Raw genomic sequence first — 19571 nt, 5'->3', positions numbered from 1 at the left:
ATTCACTCGTTTACGTGTTCTTAATCATTACATCAAGTTGTTGGGAAAAAAAAACACACTGGTGTCAAGTATGTGCGTATATTTGTTTTTGTTCACAATTGTGACATTTTAGGAATAATGTTACTTATGTGTGAGTGAAATTAGGAAAATGATAATTTTCCAACTCACTTGGTAGACTTCACTTCGCTAATTTCAGTATTAGAAAAAAGGTAAATTATTAATCAAAATGTAATTTTCCCCTAAATATGACAGAGATGCAGTTATTCTTCGTCCAGAAAAGAGAGTAAACTTTCTGTAGTCCCACTTTTATAGGATGACAAAAGCACTAGAAAACAATTTGGCCTCCTTATCACCTGCATCATGAGAAACTGTGAAATTGACTCACTGTAATGACCAGTCTTGGGGTATAATGGAAAAAAACCCAATTAGGTGGTATATCAATCTGTACTCCCAGAGAGCGTTAACAAGTTAAAGAGTATATTTTTATTTTCAAATTTCGTAGTGGGTAAAAAGTAATCCCAGCACTCCTTACGACAAACTGGCCTACAAGACCTGAACTCTTTGAAAAGCCCTTTTCTCGCAGGTGTTTTCCACCTTACCCTGCACTTCTATAGGACTGTAGGAGCCCCGCCATCTCTAACCCCCCCCCCCCCCCCGAGCCACAGCTACTTGTCTTCTCCCCATTGTGTGCGTTCACGTCTGCTAAAAGACCTTGCCTGATTTCCCAGCGGAGCGTCTCAGTAGATGACCTTCGATATGAAGTGGATGGTGGAATTTAGTTTGTGCACGCCTGCTCCTTTGAGATGTAGAGGTGAATATGCGGCGGGAGTTTTCTGAGAGGAAATCATTAAATTGCAAACTCTGAAAATGAGATTATTGTCGTGACCCAGACAGTCATCCTTGTTTTTGCTGACTGCAGCTCTTTTGCAACTTGGCTTCATAATATAATAGCGTCTCACGCAAAATGACTTTCCCACTCCAGAGGAACGAGCTTCATTCTCTCTCTCTCTCTCTCTCTCTCCGGCAGCACTTTATGACGCCCCTCACCGTGTTTTTGTCGATGGCCGAGATGGAGAAGGTGTTTGTCAATATCGCGGTAAGTCATCGTCTACCTGGAGTCACACTTTTCTTCTTTGAATGGACATATTCCCCGAAGATATTTTTGACACGTCACAGGAGGAAGAGCACAGTGTAAATAATAAAACTAAGGTTGGCTCATGCTGCTGTCAGATGGGGTTTGAAAAGTTCGTATGAATACCGCCTCTTGTGGTGATCACGACCTCCGACTTTTCTGCAAGCTCAGAGTTCATGAGTTGTGACGTATTTGCTGATTTTTTTTTTTTTAGATTCATTTTTGTCGGATGGTAAATTATTACGTCGTAATTTCAGAAAGGTTTCAGAGTTTCTCTTTGGAATTTAATGTCTGATGAAAATGTTGATGTTCTCAATGGCCTCATCTTTTTCCTGCTTTATCTCAGCCACCCTTCTCATTTGTTGTTGGCCTCTGTGGCCTCCAGATGTTGATGTTGCCTAGCAACAGTGTTCTCAACCAATTCAATGTCAAGAATACCGCAAAGACGACTTCTCATGTCATAACCACCGATCGCGACATCCATTTGATGGCTGCAGTATTTCCACACTGTCAATAGCTTATCGTGACGAAAAATAATTGTATTTTACAACTTGAACCTAAAAGTTCATGCAGCTTTTTATCTGCATCAAGTAAAGTAAAACTGAGTCTAACCGTGACGTGCAACCTTTGTACAGCAGTGCTATGTGATTAATACTAATGTAACATGCTATCTATGACAGTGCTAACTTTCTGACTTTCTTTGCTTACTGTTAGCTTAGCATTTTAACATGCCAACATTTGCTAGTTATCCCGAAAGACAAAGTAAAACTAAAACCGATGGGAACGTAGACTAGTTTTTCCCAGAGAACAAAGGTTAGGGTGGTTAAAAAGTACCCATACAAAGAGAAACATTGTATTATTACTTTATTGCTTTAAGCTAAAACGTATTGTTTGCCTGAAACCGAGACTAAAAGAGAACCGCAAACTGAATTCTTTGTAAAATATGTGAAATAATTGTCCCATACTTTGATAACAACTTATGGATTTGCAGAGGTTATTCGTGTTAAATGATTTATAACTGATGGTGATGAGCTATAGGTCACACAAAATAAGACGTACGACGGCGCTACATTATGTTTTAGGGAAATCTGATCAACATTTTTCATTATTTTCTTACACATATTGACCAAATGATTAATGTAAATGATCTGTATTGTAGGCTGCAGCCTGTAATGAAAGTAACCCGACTTTGGTGATCAACATTGAAGGTTGTTTGCTTTTGATTTTCCAGGACCTGGTTAAAGTCCACAAGTGTTTACTGCTGGAAATGCAAGAGTCAATCAACCACAGAAGTGCCCAGAACCTTTACCAGATCTTCATCACTTTCAAAGAGAAGTAGACTATGAACTTCTGAGTTTCTGTATTTATTCTACTGTTTATGTAGGCCCTAAAACTTCTTACAATAAATTATTTATATATAAGACATTACAAACTGTTATGATGTTTTAAACCCAGTTGTCAAAAGTCACCTTTTAACACCCCACTGCCCTGTGTCTGACCAATTTAATAACAATCTGTCAGTGAACTTTGGTTCTTCAGTAAAGTTATGAAATAAGCCTGATCCCATACATCTGAGATTAAGAATCTCTTTGATAGGGTTTTCAGAAAAGTGCAGGTACCCGATCCTTGTTTCCTCTTGTTGGTTTTCACGTGTTTAATCTATTTCAGGTTGTTGATCTACGGGAAGTACTGTAGCCATGTAGAGACGGCCATCGCCACCCTGGACGACATCTGCAAAAACAGAGAGGACCTTCGCATGAAGCTAGAGGTCGAACGTTTTACTGTTTTTTATGACAACAGATATTAAATGGTTATTTACAACTACAGTGACAAGCATTTCTCAGCTCCTCTGAACGATCAGAGGATGCCCTCAAGTGTGCACCTGAGGCACTGCAGCAGATGACGCTGCAGCAGACAGCATACATTACTGCAGATCTTTTAAATGAAACTTTAATGAGACTCCTGCTTTCACTGCAGTTGTTTCTAGAAAGTAAAAAAAAAAAAAAAAAAAAAAGTAAAATTACCCACTTTTTTTTGGATCCAGTGAAAAATGGTATTCTCTATGTATAATGCATTTATATTGATTCTTTGTACAGGAATGTTCAAAGAGAGCCAACTATGGCAAGTTCACCCTGAGAGATCTGCTCGTGGTTCCAATGCAGCGAGTCTTGAAGTACCACCTCCTCCTGCAGGTACAGTCCTCCATCCTCTAATGTCCTGTTTCTGTTCTAGTGGTGTAAATTTGTAGTCCTCCACTTGATGCTGTGAATGTTGGCAAACCGGCTATATATGTGTTTTTTGTTCCATAATACACTGACCGTGTTTATTTATTTATTGTAACATACTGTAACTTGATTCATATATCACGTACAGACAGCTGATATTGAGCTCTTTGTTGTTTATGTCTGATCATACAAATTAATTTCTTACAGTTTTCCTCTGTTTGTGTTTAAAAAATGAAACATTATGATATTTTGAGTGGTTATTGTTTGAGCTGCAATGATTAGTTAATTAATCAATTAGTTAATTGACATAAACTTTTTTGATAATTTGATTAATCGTTTTCAGTGATTTACTAATGAAAAAAATTATCAAATTCGAAGATTCCAGTATCTTAAATATGAATATTTTCTTGTTCTTTTAGGCCTGTATGATAATGAACTCAATATCTTTTGGTTGTGGATAGTTGGTCCGGACAAAACAAGACATGGGCAGCACAGTGGTGCAGTGGTTAGCATTGTCGCCTCACAGCAAAAAGGTTCCGGGTTCGAATCCGGTCCTGGGCCTTTCTGTGCAGAGTTTGCATGTTCTCCCTGTGCTTGCGTGGGTTCTCTCCGGGTTCTCCGGCTTCCTCCCATCATCCAAAAACATGCACCTCAGGTCAGGTTAACATCAGAGAACAAAAATCTAAAACTTCTATTCATCTTTAACTTTGCTAAATAGTTGAGTATTTGTTTTAAATGAAGCATCACTGCAACATATTACATGATACGCATTGGAGAGTAACTCATTATATTCACTCCAACACTGGACTGTGTCTAGCACAGTTTTGAGATAACCGAAAATGTTCATTACGATTGCTAATGCTTGAAACTCTGCTACAATTATCTGACTACTTTGTTTACTAATTACTTTGTTGGTTGACATACAAACGTTAAATCAATTATTGAAAAATGTCAAACTGTCCAACAATATGTAGTTAAATTAGCTACACATCACCCAGCTGCAACATTACATACTGCTCACATGTTAATGCTTGAATAATAGTAATTTATATGATAATATATCAGTTGGAAAGGAGTGATTCAGCACAATACATGTTTATTTTTTATATTTCAAGTAACTTCCTGATAATGCTTATAAACTGGAACTTATAAACTTGCAGGACTTTTATTAAAAACACTGGGATCTCACTATTTTTACTGAATTAAAGGATATCAGTATTTCATCCACCACTGTGCATAACTAGCTGTGTAATTAAGCTGTCTGTATTTATCCATCACTCCTTATTTCCACCAAAACTCTCCACTACACAACTGCATATGATGTCAGATACTGTCATTGTAGGTGACATTGTAAATGACAGTGACTCACGGACTCTTAGTGAATGACACGGCCCCATCAGGGAGCTTTTGATTCAGCACATTGAAGCCAATCAGAAACTCATGAACAAGAGGACTCACTGTCCCTCCTCCATCCGTCCACCAGAGGCAGCGTTGACTGCCTTTCACTCCTCTCCCCTGCCTGCCTTCGTCCTTCAGGCTCTGAGGCTCCTCTCGTCTATTTCTGTAGCTTCTTTATGACCGTGAGTCTGAAATGACCTGCACGTTAATTGTCATCTGATCGAGACAATCAAGGAGGAGGTGAGACAAAATAGATAAAGTGGAGTGAGGACTGAAAGGGAGAGCAGCAGACAGAGCAAGACAAACAATCAGAGAGACGGGCAGATAGAGAGGTGAAGTATTTTGGAAGTGGTAGCAAATCTGAACGTGGAAACTCCTGACAAAGTCAGTGAGAAGTTACTAATGTGTCACTGACAAAGGAAACAGTCACTATTTGAACAAGTTAATCATCCAAAGTGTCCCTGAGTCTTTTCTTTTATGATAAATTTTGAATTGTGTCCTATAATGTTTGTATTATTTATATCTTGAAAATATTGACTTTAATTTTTAACATCAGCAGTTATAAATCATTTGTGACGGTTAGGGCCGTCTTGCGCTAGAAATTATGATTTCACTGTTTTATTTAATATTTTACTTTGTGTTAATGTTATGTATGCTAATGCTGGACCTGTTGGAGGGGTAATCGGTGCAAGATGGTCTGATTAACACGGCTTCATATGGAAGCAAAAAAAGGCAAAAAGAAGACAAAAACAATTCAATACGTATATATGGAATTTAATTCTTAAAGTTCAAATGTTATTTTTTTTTTTTTAATACAACATGTATTACTTTTAGAACGACCTTTCTTAACTCATGTGGTTTCCACTTGTTGAAATTCCCAGCAGGTAATTTAAAGTTGTACACAAGTGGTTTGAGTATTTCATTTTGTTTTTTACAAATTCAGACAAAGAATTTAAATGTAAATGTGAAATATATGTCTGCAACCATACAAACAAGCAAGAATACTGTGGTGCAGTTTGGTCATTTTCAGATCTAACAATTTAAAATGAAACTCAAGTGATTTAAAAAATTGCACTTTACATTACCAAACAAGATATTTGATGACTGAAAAAACAGGACATTTTAATTTTCAATCTGAATTTCTGAGGGGAAAATTAATGTAAAGCAGCGTAACTTGAAATTAAGGGATAGTAGAACAATATACCTTTTAAGTAGATGCCATGCATGTCGTGTTCTTCACTTCAAATAGTTTATTTACTTGTTTTTTTTAAGGCAGAAATGTGCTGATTCCAACAGGGTTCGATAGAAACTTATAAATTAGGCTTTCTGAAACCCCACTTGTATTTGCATTTAACACAAATGTACCACCAAAAGTTAAAAAACAAACAAACAGGGAATATATCAGTTAGAACAAAGTGAATTTGTTGTGCCATCAGGGGTCCGGATCCCCGCAGAACAGCCGGGTAATAGCGAGCTGCACCGAGTGAAGCATCCGCTGGGTTTCTTCCCCGCACGGTGACAGACAGAATCTGTGCAACTAATGTCTTGTCACCTCCTCTCGCTCCCCTAGTGCCTCTCTTTTGCTGTTTCTTTCTCTCTTTTTTTGTCATCAATCTTTCGCTCTTTTCTTCCTCGCTACCTCCACCCATCATCACCCTCACCCCCTCCTCCCTCTACTCCCTGAAACCGCAGCAACGCGTTTCCCTCAATGAGTCCATCATGTATGGCCGCAGCTATCAGTGTGACCACTCCCTTCCTCTGTATCTCGGTGGATGTGTTGTGGAGGTGGGAGCACGGTTTGATAAATAGGCCTCTGTCGTCTTGCTAGTGATAATAATGCCCAGGTTGAGCTTGACTGACACCAGGGATTTGAGCAGTGCCAGGAAGACATATATATCTCCCTGTGTGTGCGTGTGTGTGTGTGTGTGTGTGTTGTGTGTTGTGTGTTGTGTGTTGTATGAAGGACATGCATGACATCCTTCCTTATCCTCCGCTGCTGAGGTCTAGATGTCTTGTTTACGCTGCAGCTCGGCACTGGCAAGCAATTTCAGATACACACTTGCACACACCTTCAATAGATGAGTGCACACACATAGTATCTGATTTATTTCAGGACAAGGTTCTTTTCGCAGCAGCCTTTTTCATTTCATATCTGGAGCCAAAGCCTTAAGTTCACGTGTGGCATGTCGCTGTGCTGTATGTTTGAAGCAGGATAAGAGAGGCATGAATATTACATGCATCTTTGTTTTGTGATTGACAGGCAGCTTTTCCTTCCTTTTCACATTTTATATGTTTGTGATTTTTTTTTTGATTTTGTCCAATAGGAGCTGACGAAACACACTCATGATACCACTGACAAGAGTAATCTCCGGATGGCTTTAGATGCTATGAAGGTATGTCGGCAATTTGTCCTGTTAGTTTCCTTTCCACAAAATCTTATCCCAGCATGCACTGCGCAGAAGGTCCATAATTGGACAGAGATCATTTAAACCAAGAATGAACCGATTAATGCATGTGAGGCACACAACGAGGAACATGTGCACACGAGGCGACACATATTCCTGCTGATGGTGTCACACTGTTCTGCTAATCCACATTTGGTGGCGGTAACACGTCAAGAAATGTCCGGATGCACCGACAAAGACAGTGAAGAAGAAGACAGCATTGGACCTGGCTGGTGCTCGATTGGATCAGCGGGAGGGGCGTAAGAGTTTAGGTATATAGACTCGGTGAATGAAATAACCAATCACAGCGGTGTAGAGTTTACTGCGTGCATCCCTCCGGCTGATCCAATCGAGCATAAGGTGACCAGATACCAACAACCCATTGCTGCGTTGAAGTTGTCCACTTGTCCACTACATAGCGTAATATATAGTGAACAAAATCCGAACGCAGCACAAATGTGGGGCAAAGAGTATGTTTGCGTTGGACATGTTTCCTACGCTGAGAGGTAGTCTTAAGACTTTGATGTCTATCCCACTTGTGACACAAAAACACACAGCAGATTAAACAAATATATGAAACAAATTCATTTTATTTGATTGCAACTTTCTGAATTCTTATGTCAAGTAAATACAGTAAGCATGAAAGGCAGCTGAAGTTTAATGGTCTAATGAGGGGCTGGCTTACTACCACAGCACCTGTATGATTGGGAATGCTGCACAGAACGGTAAACGCACTTTTTTATTTTCACCCTGCTGTTTCCTGATCTGTTGGGTAATACTTTTTGGGTTTCTGTTGTTATTATAGCTGCATGTCCAGACCTTTAGAAAACCGTCTGTCCTGCAATGTCGACTTTTGAAAACTAGAGCCAATCCAAATGCGGGACATCGTCTCAATATGTGGGACGTGGGATAAAAATGTTGTGCAGTCCCAGTTAAGGTGGGACATCTTGCTACCCTAATCAAGCACCAACCCTAGCAAATATGGCTTCAAACAATGTAAGATAAAGTATGTTTCAAAACAGCTATTTTTTTCTTTTACCTCAATGGATACACACTGTGGATTTTTGGAAGAACCTCAATACAAATTTAACTTTTGTTTGTTTAGCACACCTTTAATCATAATAGTTATAAAAGCTTCTGGTGGTTCACAAAATAATATTATATCTCTAAAGAAAAACAGCTTTTTGGAAAGTAAAAATGCTCATCATTGTACGCTCACAACGTTTTAATGACACATTAATAAATAAGTCTTTGAATGCAACTTTGATAAATCTTTGTCATATTGTAACACTGACAAGCTGTTCAGTAAAGCTGAAAGCTGGGTGCTGTCTTCAGTCAAATCAGGTGTATGTGTATTGCACAATTTAACATATGGTTTATTATTAGAGCTTACAAGCTCAAATCAGCACCAAAAAAAACTACATAAAAAGAAACAACATTTTTAGGGGAGCTGGATGTACGAAACTGTATGTTACTAAATTCAAAGATGTGAATCATTGTTTTGTTGATGTGTGTGCAGGACTTGGCGCAGTACGTTAATGAGGTCAAGAGGGACAACGAGACGCTGAGAGAAATTGATCAGTATCAGAAATCCATTGAAAACCTGGTAAGCCATTCCTTTCTTCCAAATAATGACAAACATTTCCACACCGCTTTGTAAATGTCTTTTATTCCTGCCACCTCACAGTCCAACTTTCTGTCTTATCTTCTTCTGTAGAATCAGCCTCTGAGTAAATATGGGAGACCCAAAGGTGACGGGGAGGTTAGGGTGGCCTCGGTGGACAAACGAGCCAAACAGGACAGGTGAGATGTGAGGTTGACACGCCGGCGCACTAAATGACTGAAGTTAAACTAGAATCAGGTGCTGTGGTTGGAAACCTGCCAGAGTTTGCACTAGTTCAAACCAAAGTGTTGCTAGAAACTAAACCTGTGTGTTCTGTACAAAATAGTGCATTACAACACATCCAATCAATGCACAGAGCAGGTCATTTAGCCGATCCGCGTGTCCTCTAGGATTTCCAGAAAAACAAGCAACTAGTGCTATAGATAAAAGTGCATTTTGCAGTCGTTGTTATATGTTTGTATTAAACACTGGGTATCCATATAAATCCTCCCATAATTTTTTTTCCAGACAGACATTGTATTGTTAACCCTGTTATTCTTCTGTACAATTAGGTTTGTCAAAACACACGTCAGCTGCCTTGATGAACTGTATCTTAAAATAACAGCTTGCTTGAATATCTGTAAAGCCATCACAGGACCTGGAACTTTCCTAACAAACTAAATACTCCCAAATATAAAGTCTTGTTAAAAGTACAAAAAAAAAGTCAGTTATGACCACACAGAGTTATATAATATATAAGTTATAACATATATTAAACCTGATTTATTGCTGTTACAACCTCAGAAATTATCTATATTGTAGCTTTCAGTTAAAGGACGCACCTCAAATAATGCAAGTGATGTAATTTCATAAAATACAGTGGATATAATATCAACCCATTTGCTCACAGTGACTTTGACATCTTTGAACCGCAGGCACATCTTCCTGTTCGATGCTGCTGTGATTGTTTGCAAGCGGCGAGGAGACAACTATGAGATGAAAGAAGTGATCGACCTGCACCTCTTCAAGATCACCAACAACCCCACGTCGGACAAGGAGAACCGAAAGGTCTGCACACACGCAAACACTGTTACTCAATTCATCTCAATATGGGATATTAGGTCAACCTGTGTTAGACAAATGCCTGCTGTTCCATTGATTTTACACTCTATAAATGTGGATGTGTCCAGATATTGTTGGAAAGTCATGGGAAATTCATTGCATCGTACATTAGGCCAGGTCTGGATCCCCCTGCACTTCGCATGAGTAGGTCTCCCAGCTGAATCCCCCCTTATTTAGCTTAGCTTATTTCCCTCCTCATGACAGTAAAGTGGGAGTCACACCTACTTTTTGTTTTTGCTTACAATACAGGTGCTTCTGTTGTCAGTTTGAATTCACACTAAATTCACAGAAAAAGAAAATGTGTCTTGAACATTTAGCTTTTAATTTTATGGTGCGCTATCATTTTTAAAAAGCAATAACCTCTGTGGTCAGCTGTGATTTACAGTGATTTTATTTCTTTGGATAACATTCAATTTCACTCAGAGCTGTATGCCATGTTTTTCTTACTAGCAGAACTGGAATAGAGTGCTAAGTTTATTCTGCATTATACTGTCACTGCTGCTGTAGTATACAGCGTGTAAAAGTGATCAAATTAAATTAAAAAAAATAACTTGCTTATTAACATGCTGTAAAATTAAAAGTATAAAACGGGCATCTTGTATAACAAACAGTCAGCTATAATGGAGGCGAGTCTTGTGCTGTTGAGCACATTATTGCCTCTTTATGACTGAGTCAGCAAAGCTCAAGAACCATGTTGGACTCCTGACAAACCAATTAACAGCGCTACGTCTGCATAATGAGCAGCCATAACAGTTTATCAGATGAATGCAGGTTCATAAAATGGAGTGAAAATTGAGTCAACTTGCTTCTTGACAGTGTTTTATAGGCACCTGTAACAACCTCTCTGCCCCACCGCTGCCGTCTGTGCTCCGAATCCCTCCGGCATGAGCTGCAGGCAAAAATCTGTCCGGCTCACAACACAAACAACAAAATAATCAACAGTAAAGAACCTTAAATAATTTGTTATGTGCTTGTTACAGCACATGTTTTACATTGTCCTGTTCATTTACCAGCGACACAACTGAAACAGTGTCAGACTGGAACAGTTTGCCTCCCCCCAGATGGTGTTATCATTAAACCTCGCTTTGGGCCTGACTACACATATACACACAGTGAATACTAAGTGCCAAGTGGGGAAAAATATTGCCAATCATAATGAGGGATGATATCCAAGGCGTGCCAGGAAACAATGATTTGGGTAATAATGATGCTGTAAATAGCAGACATTAGTGGTCTTAGACCCATATGGGTTTATATGGTTACGTTTTATGACGGGTGCAGCCAACTCCGTGTCGTTCACCTCTGACATGATGGATATAATGCAGTTTGTTTGATTACATATTTATGTTAGAGATGATGGAGATGGCTGTCTGAGGGACGCAGCAATAAGAACCTTCATCACAGCTGCAACATTTATCTGCAAGTAAAACGGTCTCAAAGTCTCCATCGTGCGTCGCATTCATACAACAGGAGGAAACTTTTGTCCAGTCATTTTTTTCATGCTAAAGCCAATGGTTTGGGTGTTAGCAACACATAACAAAAGATCAAATAACTATGTGTAATGTGTCACATATTGACAATCCAACAGACAACTTGTGTTTTAGAATCTTTTAGGTTATTGTTTTATGGCTAACAACTTTTGTTTAAGTGTCTTTTAGCACATTGTTTTGGTTTATTGCTCACAACTTCACTGTTTTGGTTGACTTTCACTGCTTTAGCATCATTTTTGGCTGCAATTAGCATCTGTTTTCAGTGAAAAAGCCATACAGACCAACTGCATTCAGACGAGCTCTTTTGACCAAACCCCTTTCTGGGGAAAAACAATCCAGTGCACTGCATAGATGGCAACAGAAAACAGAGGGAGTCGAGGTGTGTCTCTAAACTTTTACTTTGAACCAACCGGTTTATATTAATAACCGTAAGCCAAACAGTTACTGTGTTGCTGCTTACACCAAAGGAAAAAAAAAAAAAAAAAAATTGTGGTAGAAGGGCTTTATGACTCCAAGCAGTATGTGGCGAAGACAACGAGACCCTATGGGCTACAACGTAGCTCGGTTAGTTTGCATAATGCCATTGTTAGCTTGCACACTATTTGTAGAGCAGGACTGAAAAGTGATAAATATCACTGGTCATTTTCTTCCTTGGATGCTCAGTAAGGTACAAATTGATGTCCATGTAGGACACCTCTGGCCACTGACTGGGTTTGTTGCTCTAGATTGACACTATCCGGGAGACTGAAGAGACATGACTGAAAGGGGATCAGATTCAACTTTTTCGATACACCTTGCGTTTTCTACGACAGGCCGAGTGGACATATATTTACTTGGAGTGTCTTTGGGTCCTTTATAGACTTTAACCCTGGTGGTTTTCTAAAGGTTTGATTTGGTCTGCTGCTATTATACATACAAGTCTATGACGAGTGTCCTTGCTTTACTCCCAGAAGGGGACAGGGATGTGTTGCAAGCCAAAGTCCATGGATGTACCCATCTAATGTCGGGTACCTGCCCGGTACCAAATGACAGACAAACAAATATAGCAACAAGCTGGCAGTTAAAGAGCTAAAAATGTCCTTCAGGTGTTGGTGAAGACCAATAAAGAGCTAAAAGGAGACTACGTATTAAACTTCTATTTGCCAGACAGATGACTCCTAATGAATGCCAATGTTGCTTAGCATCTGCTGGATGTGTAAACAGCTAGCTGTATGCTGATACGTTTACTACATCATCTTAAAAGGTGCTATGACTGCATGTCGTTAGTGTTTAAAAAAAAAAACTGTGAGAAATTGTTTATTGCAGGTTTAATGTTGACAGTGTTTCAGAAATAACTCCTACATATTGACTCATGATGGAAAACAAAAGCATGGGTCACGTTAATGTTTATTTCCCGAAGATCCACAAAGAAATACTTAAGACTCTGCTTTGGATCCTTTTAAACACCTGAGAAAAAGAAGAAAACTGACAGAGACAGACAAACACCTCCTCCTTCTCCTTACAAATTGGTAGCTAGATGATATCTTTGCAGAGCGTAAGTCTTGGTGTCCACTGGGAATGCCTCTGTCGAGCACCGCTTTCTTTTTCTCTTTTCTTTCAATAGAAAAGATGAGCCGCTGCGCTTCCCTGACAGCACTCCGAACTTGGCTTGTTTTTAGCCTTCAGAGCTGAGTGCTAGAAGTTCAAAACCAAACCTAGGAGCCCCCAAAAACAAAAAGGCATCTCACAAGCATCTGTTTAGTAACTGCTATCTAAAAACAAGTGCCTGTGTTGTGACTGAGGCTAATGGACTAATATTTAGCCTTTGAAGAGGATAATGGTGGCTGATTACAGGGCCACTCTCTACTTGGGTCTGTGCATGCTGTCTGATGCCCAGCAGTTATATGGCACTGCTACCTCATACTTGTTTTTTTTCCTCTCCTTCACGCTCTTCCTCTATGTTGTCTGTGTCTGTCAGTTCTTCCACCCTCCAACCCTTCAGCCTCTGTGTTTGCTCTCCCCCAGGCATCCCTCTTTCATTTTGCATCTCTTTGTCTCCATCTGTCTCCACGCATCCCGTCTGGTTGAGCTCCCGCTCCCTCCTGCTCTCTTTGTCTTTCACTCAAACCCTCAATTTATTTATTTGCTCTTGTTGTATTTTTTTTTTGTCTGAAATGCGTTGTTTTTTTTCCCCGTTCTTGTTGCAGTGGTCCTACGGATTCTACCTCACTCACAACCAGGGCCAGAGCGGCTTTGAATTCTTTTTCAAGACCAAAGAGCTGAAAAAGAAGTGGCTGGAGCAGTTCGGCATGGCCATGTGAGTGTGTATTTCTTGCGTGTGTACACGCGTCTGTTCATGCGTGACGGAGTGATAAATGTGTGTCTCTCTTTGTCCCAGCTGCGTTTAGTCACAGCATCAAAACGCCAAACGTCGAACTTCCTGTTCGTCAAGTGAGGCCACTTATAATTTAGAGGGAACAAGATGCTGTGACACGGAGATGAGCTGATAACGAGATGTGCAGACACTAAACTTTATTCTCTGAGAGCTAAATTTAATTGAAGCACCAAGCTGTATGTTGTCAGACTGCATAAACCAGTCCTCATCTTGAATTGGATCCAAATGCACTCAGAGAGACACACTAGGTCCAAGACTAACACATGGATCTACTGTGTTTCACTTTAGAGCCAAGAAAGAAGAATAACTCATTGTCCCTTAAATACCCCACTGACCACACTGTCTCTCACAATGAGGACACACACTTCGCAGACTATGACTAATTAACATAGCGATGCACGTAGATCTTTAATGTTGTATTTGCCTAATATTACAGTACCCTCTGAAATTAATTTAAGTTCAAGATATTACACAAAAACTATGAATATGTTTAAAACCACAAATGCCAAGATGACAAAATAAATGTTAGATGGGTGAGCAGTGCTGATGCATCTACAGTAGAGGCCAGGACTCCCTCATTGTAAACCATTACATAAAACTGCCATTCTTTTAAATGTGCATTAAAATTACTTTAGTCATCAAGACCAAGAAGAGCACGGAAAGCTGTCCTCTGAAACTCCCAAAGAAAGACACTGACAGCTTCCACAACAAGGAAGAGTAGCGCATGCTTATAAATAGTGCAACAGGTGCAGAAGAAGGAAGTTCAAATATTATATTAATGTTGTTTGTTGTTTTGGTTTGAAGCTTCTGATAAGTGACTTCATATAAAGTTGTATAATCTCTGGCTCTGCTGCTGATATGTCAAATGACCCTGATTATGTTATTGTTGTTATCAGGGTTAGAACAACTTGGTATTAGTAATACTGTAATATACCTACCAGTCCAAAAGAGGACAGCAACAAAAATACATACAAAATCACATTGTTAGGCACCAAAATTATGTCACCTCCTCCTGGACTGGAAACCTGACCTCTTGGATGAAAGTTTGCAACTTGCGCCTTCACAACAACAATATCTTTGTGCCAACTGTATCATATTCATTATTTATATATTCAATTCAATTTGATTGTATATATGCATCTCAAAATCCCAACACAAGTCTTCTCAGGGCACTTAACGTAGTAAGGTCCTTACAATAAAAGCTTACAACATATATACATGACATGTGCGGTACATGACAGCATATGTCATTTATCATGGATGATAAAGAATATATTGAGATAGATAATAACGTTAAAGCATTCCAAACTCTACCAAAGACCGTAATAATGACTCCAGAATGTGCATTTGATTCCAGTTACTGTGCTATCAATGCTGTACTGTTATCCAAACACATCATCCTGATTATCAGTGTTGATGTTTTGGTCCCTTCCCACAGACTTTTCTTAAACGTTTCTCAGACCAAAGCCATAATTCAAAAAGGTAACTGATGTTGGTTTAGGTAATTGTTGCAGTTACTGTACCAACCGGTTGCATCAGCAAAATGATATATCTGTGAAACATTTTCAAGCTTCAAGTAAAGCAAAAAGCCTTAACAGGAAGTGAAGATGAAGTGTTGTTTGATGTGATACTGAGAAAAAAGGAGCCTTGGTTGATTAACTTTTGGCGCTGAATTAACGAGCTGCGAGAATTAAAGAGTGTAGCCATATAATCACACGCTCCCACAGCAATGCTTAATAGCTGATCTGTGAACAGTTGTTCTCTCACGTGCTGCTTTTATTTCTAAACCACCTACTGTTTGCTTATTAACTAAGAATCCGTCACCACGAGGGGTAGAGTTGGTAGTCACACAGCAAGATAAACTGTTGCTTAAACAGCAGAGAGAGCACTTTATCCTCGAAAGAAGACAACTTTAAATGAAGTCGTAGTGTATCTCTGAGTTTTTAAATCCTTAAAATTCAAGCGGCTACTTCTCAGTGTAAGTTTGAACTGTACAAAGTTACATGGACAGCGTTAAAGCTTCAGTGCACAGGAAGAAGCCTGCTATACTGTCATCTTAATCGAAGGAAAAGGGAAGCTAAAGGGAGGTTATGAGCAGCTTTGTTTGGTCTTATAAACATGCTACAACAACATATTCAGTATTTTTCAGTGTAATCATTTTAATGGTAAAAGTGTTAAAGAGAAAACACCAGTGAAGTTCTCTTTCGCCAAACAAAGCTTCCTTCTTTGTCGGCCCTGTTTGTCTTATTGTCCACAGAACATGTTATAACCCTTCACTTTGAGTTTCCGAACAAGCACCTGTGCCTATTAAGCAAAAAGCTTCTGCAAATAATGTCCTCATGTCTCACTATTGTCACACTGAAAACAAAGGAAAAACTTGGACTATTTCCTTCTCTCCCTCTTTCCTTCCGTCTTGCCTTTTTCCACACACACACATACAACTGTGTCCCAAGGGGCCAAGAGCACCTTTCGTGTTCACTTCAAGCAGACCATGCCTGTCTACTTGCAATTCTCTTCTTCCCACTTCAAAGAACCATATCAGGGAAATGTTACTGTAGCCATGGACGAGTTTTTTGGCTGCAATTATAAGTGAAAAACATTTTTTTTTCCTTCTTGCTTTGAAATTGACATTTTCATCAAAGAGTGTAGCCATTTGAGAGCCGGAACAAATTGGGCAACAAGCACAAATTCAATTCATTTAACTTGTAGTACAACCTGCAACAGTGGTCATTGTTTATTGTAGTTTAGTCCTTGTCCAAGGATGTAGACCCAAAACTGTTGGGAGCAAGGTTAAGGAAAACCTTGTTAGATGCTTGAACCTTCAAAATTTCATTATGATTGATCATGTTAACCAACTTTTTGGTCGATGATTATTGATTTTTCAGATCTAGGTAGGTGGGAAACGGTAGGTTATTTTATTCCTTGGAAGATGCTCTGAAGTAATGTCCGCACAACTCTTAACTGAATGTTGTTGCTGTTCGGTACTTCCACGTTAACAGATGAAAAAGGTTTAGTTACGTTTCAGAGATACTTCAGTGCCTGGAGTCACCGAATTATGTGATAAACTGAGATTTTTCAAAGGTCTAATCTTTGTTGTGCTACGTCTTCTTCAGATCAAACATTCGCCCTGAGGATGCGGGAAACAACTTCCACGAGTTTCGTATGCACACCTTTGAAAGAATCACCTCCTGCAACTCTTGTCACATGCTGCTGAGGTAAGAGACCAGTTCTATTTCACACACACACACACACACACACACACACACACACACACACACACACACACACACACACACACACACACACACACACACAGTAGAAGCAGCACATAAAACCTCTTCAAGGCTATCGTCAGACATAAAGACTGAGGACGAGACGCAGGACCTTTTCCCTTCAAACAACTGTCAGGACGCCTTTGAAGGACCTCTGCTCTTCTTATTCCTCTCCAGTGCCCCCTAACAATCTATTCGTCACTTTGCTCCTTTAGTGCTCTCTTCCTCTGCACATGTGCCTTAGTTACACAAAGTTCCTTTTGAATTTGCTGAATGGTATCGGCACCCAAAGGACTGCGACTCATGGTCTTTCTCACAGCGGGAACGACTGAGTGGTTTCACCTACCGAAAAACAGCGAGGAAAAATGTCTGTCACACTTCAGCACCTCTTCAAGGCGATGGACAGGGAGAGGGGACAAGATTATTGCACTGTGAATATACAGAGCCAGGCAGCGGATTCGCCAACATTTTTCTGAGGATAAAGTGCGAGAAAAACAAGAATAAAGAAATGTCTGAAGTTTTTCTTTAAATAGTAACTGTTTCTTTGGACTATTGAATTTGAATTCTTCTCCGAGAACTCTTCTTTTGCAGTAGCTGTAGGAGTGCATTTAATTAGAAAGACAGAGACAGAAATTCAACCTCTTATCTAACAGTTACTAATACAGTCTAATGAGTCATTAAAAGTTATATATGACATTATTTTTAGAAACTTTATTGTTTTTCTTGGAAGAAATCTATGAACTTCTGTCCACTCTTTCTTGGGTACTATACCTTTAGTATATAGACTCTAACATGCAGGGATATACATTATAGACTGGAAATGTTAATCAAATTTACCGGTTTTATGAGATAAAAAAAAACCTGTATATTTTCTGTAGTTTTCATAAGAGAAACTAAGATTATGTTGGCGTGTTGTCCTATTTGCTTTATTTGGTTTGAATTCACTGTTTCTTAATCCTTTCAAAGCAACACACAAAACTAAGTGTTCCTACATGTTCACTCTATGCTAGTTTTCTCAAAGATGTCAAACAGACAATTAGCTGGAGAGCAGCCTTTATTTTCATGTCATTTTAATAAGGGCCTCTGACATGGTCATGAAAGTTAAAGCAGAGCTACACATGGCTGCCTCATCTTCTGCATGCGTGTGTGTATGCATATCTTTTACTACATCATATTAAAGAGGATTTCAGTGTGCTTTTTCAGTATTTTAAATATAAACTGATGTAGCTACATCATCTTGATGATGTTTGAAGTAAACTTGGTGGGATTAAGATCTGGATATGACCGCTTTGCTAGACAGTCGTGAATTCTGTCTGATGGTTAAGTTGTCAGAGGTGGAACAGCCTGGATTTAAATTCAGCCCGGGATCTGGGCGACTTCAACGACTTAACTGTTCCTAAACTAGCAAAATGAAGAAAAAAGTTCCCGGATCACCAAATATCACAAGAATGTCTGCATGAAATCTCACGGCAGTTCATCTAAAAGTTGTGGAGACATTTCACTCAACTCAACAGACACCAACTCATGGGGATGCAAGAGGAAGTGAGAACATCACCACGCTCATTAGGATTCATTATTTTGTCAATTTCATGGCAGTCCTGTTAGCAAGGCAAATTGAAGCCCTAGACTGTATATTAAGATGGATGTAGTCTCTGACTCTGAAAAGTCCAGACAATGCAGAAGTGCCTTAATTATTCCACTGAGGGCCACTAGGGGCTGGGTTCGAAAAGACTCAAATTCAAAAAGTGTTGACTTTTCTCATGACATACACTCGTTGTAATTGTTGTGTACAAGTCAATACATTTTTTTACACAGCTCATTATGGAGTGATTTGCTAAATTTACTCCTTCTGATCAGTGTTCTGGTGCGTCTGGGAAAAGCTCCATAATTAATTAGACATTAGGCCTCAACCAGAAGAATGTTAGGGGGGGGCGTGCCTGGTTTGATTAACATGCCTCAGGTGCAGTCAGGTTTCCTGTATAGGTGTCCTCACGTTCTCAGTCACATGCAAAAAATGCCAGACCTGAGACTTCAAAACAACAATTCACAAACTGTGACGTCATGGTGGGTTGCCGCTTGATTGAAGTGCAACATCGCACGATCAAATGATATATTAACTGTACAGGCTGGTTTATAAACTGCTGGTCAACGTAAACCTGACCGAACATTTAACTAACTTTTCTGCACAACACTAAAAACTTTAACTGCCACTACGCAACTTATATCCTTTCCTTCCCATACGCAGTGCAACAGTTTCACTATTCATTGCATTGTTTGCACTTTTATGACCGTGTGTATTCTCTAATGTGATGAATTTTCCTGTTGCTGTTCCTACAGGGGCATCTTTAACCAGGGCTACTTGTGCTCCAAGTGTGGTTTAGGTGCCCATAAAGAATGCCTGGGTCGCTTTGGCTGCTGCGGAAAAACAGGTAACTTTTTATTGCACAACTTCACATCAGTCACACCTAGTCTGCACTTAACAACGTGTCACTGAACAAAATGTTTTCAGGG

The 19571-nt window shown here is 39.4% G+C and overlaps 1 protein-coding gene across 2 annotated transcripts in view; it reads left to right on the top strand.

The window, feature by feature from the left end:
• LOC138199361 (guanine nucleotide exchange factor VAV3) overlaps positions 1–19571 on the top strand; it is a 96464-nt gene that overhangs the window by 47483 nt on the left and 29410 nt on the right. For both annotated transcript variants that reach the window (XM_069151404.1, XM_069151403.1), the window contains exons 7-17: positions 1028–1096; positions 2364–2467; positions 2801–2900; positions 3229–3324; positions 7080–7148; positions 8719–8805; positions 8917–9002; positions 9738–9870; positions 13601–13710; positions 16902–17003; positions 19398–19489. In XM_069151404.1, the coding sequence (XP_069007505.1) occupies positions 1028–1096; positions 2364–2467; positions 2801–2900; positions 3229–3324; positions 7080–7148; positions 8719–8805; positions 8917–9002; positions 9738–9870; positions 13601–13710; positions 16902–17003; positions 19398–19489 (1048 nt within the window). The remainder of the gene's footprint in view (positions 1–1027; positions 1097–2363; positions 2468–2800; positions 2901–3228; positions 3325–7079; positions 7149–8718; positions 8806–8916; positions 9003–9737; positions 9871–13600; positions 13711–16901; positions 17004–19397; positions 19490–19571) is intronic.

Source organism: Embiotoca jacksoni, unplaced genomic scaffold, assembly GCF_022577435.1.
Source record: "Embiotoca jacksoni isolate LCO1_2020_lvr unplaced genomic scaffold, fEmbJac1.0.p SCAF_17, whole genome shotgun sequence".
Classification (NCBI taxonomy): Eukaryota; Metazoa; Chordata; class Actinopteri; family Embiotocidae; genus Embiotoca; species Embiotoca jacksoni.
The sequence above is the reverse complement of the archived record's forward strand: the minus strand, read 5'-3'. Positions and strand labels throughout refer to the sequence as shown.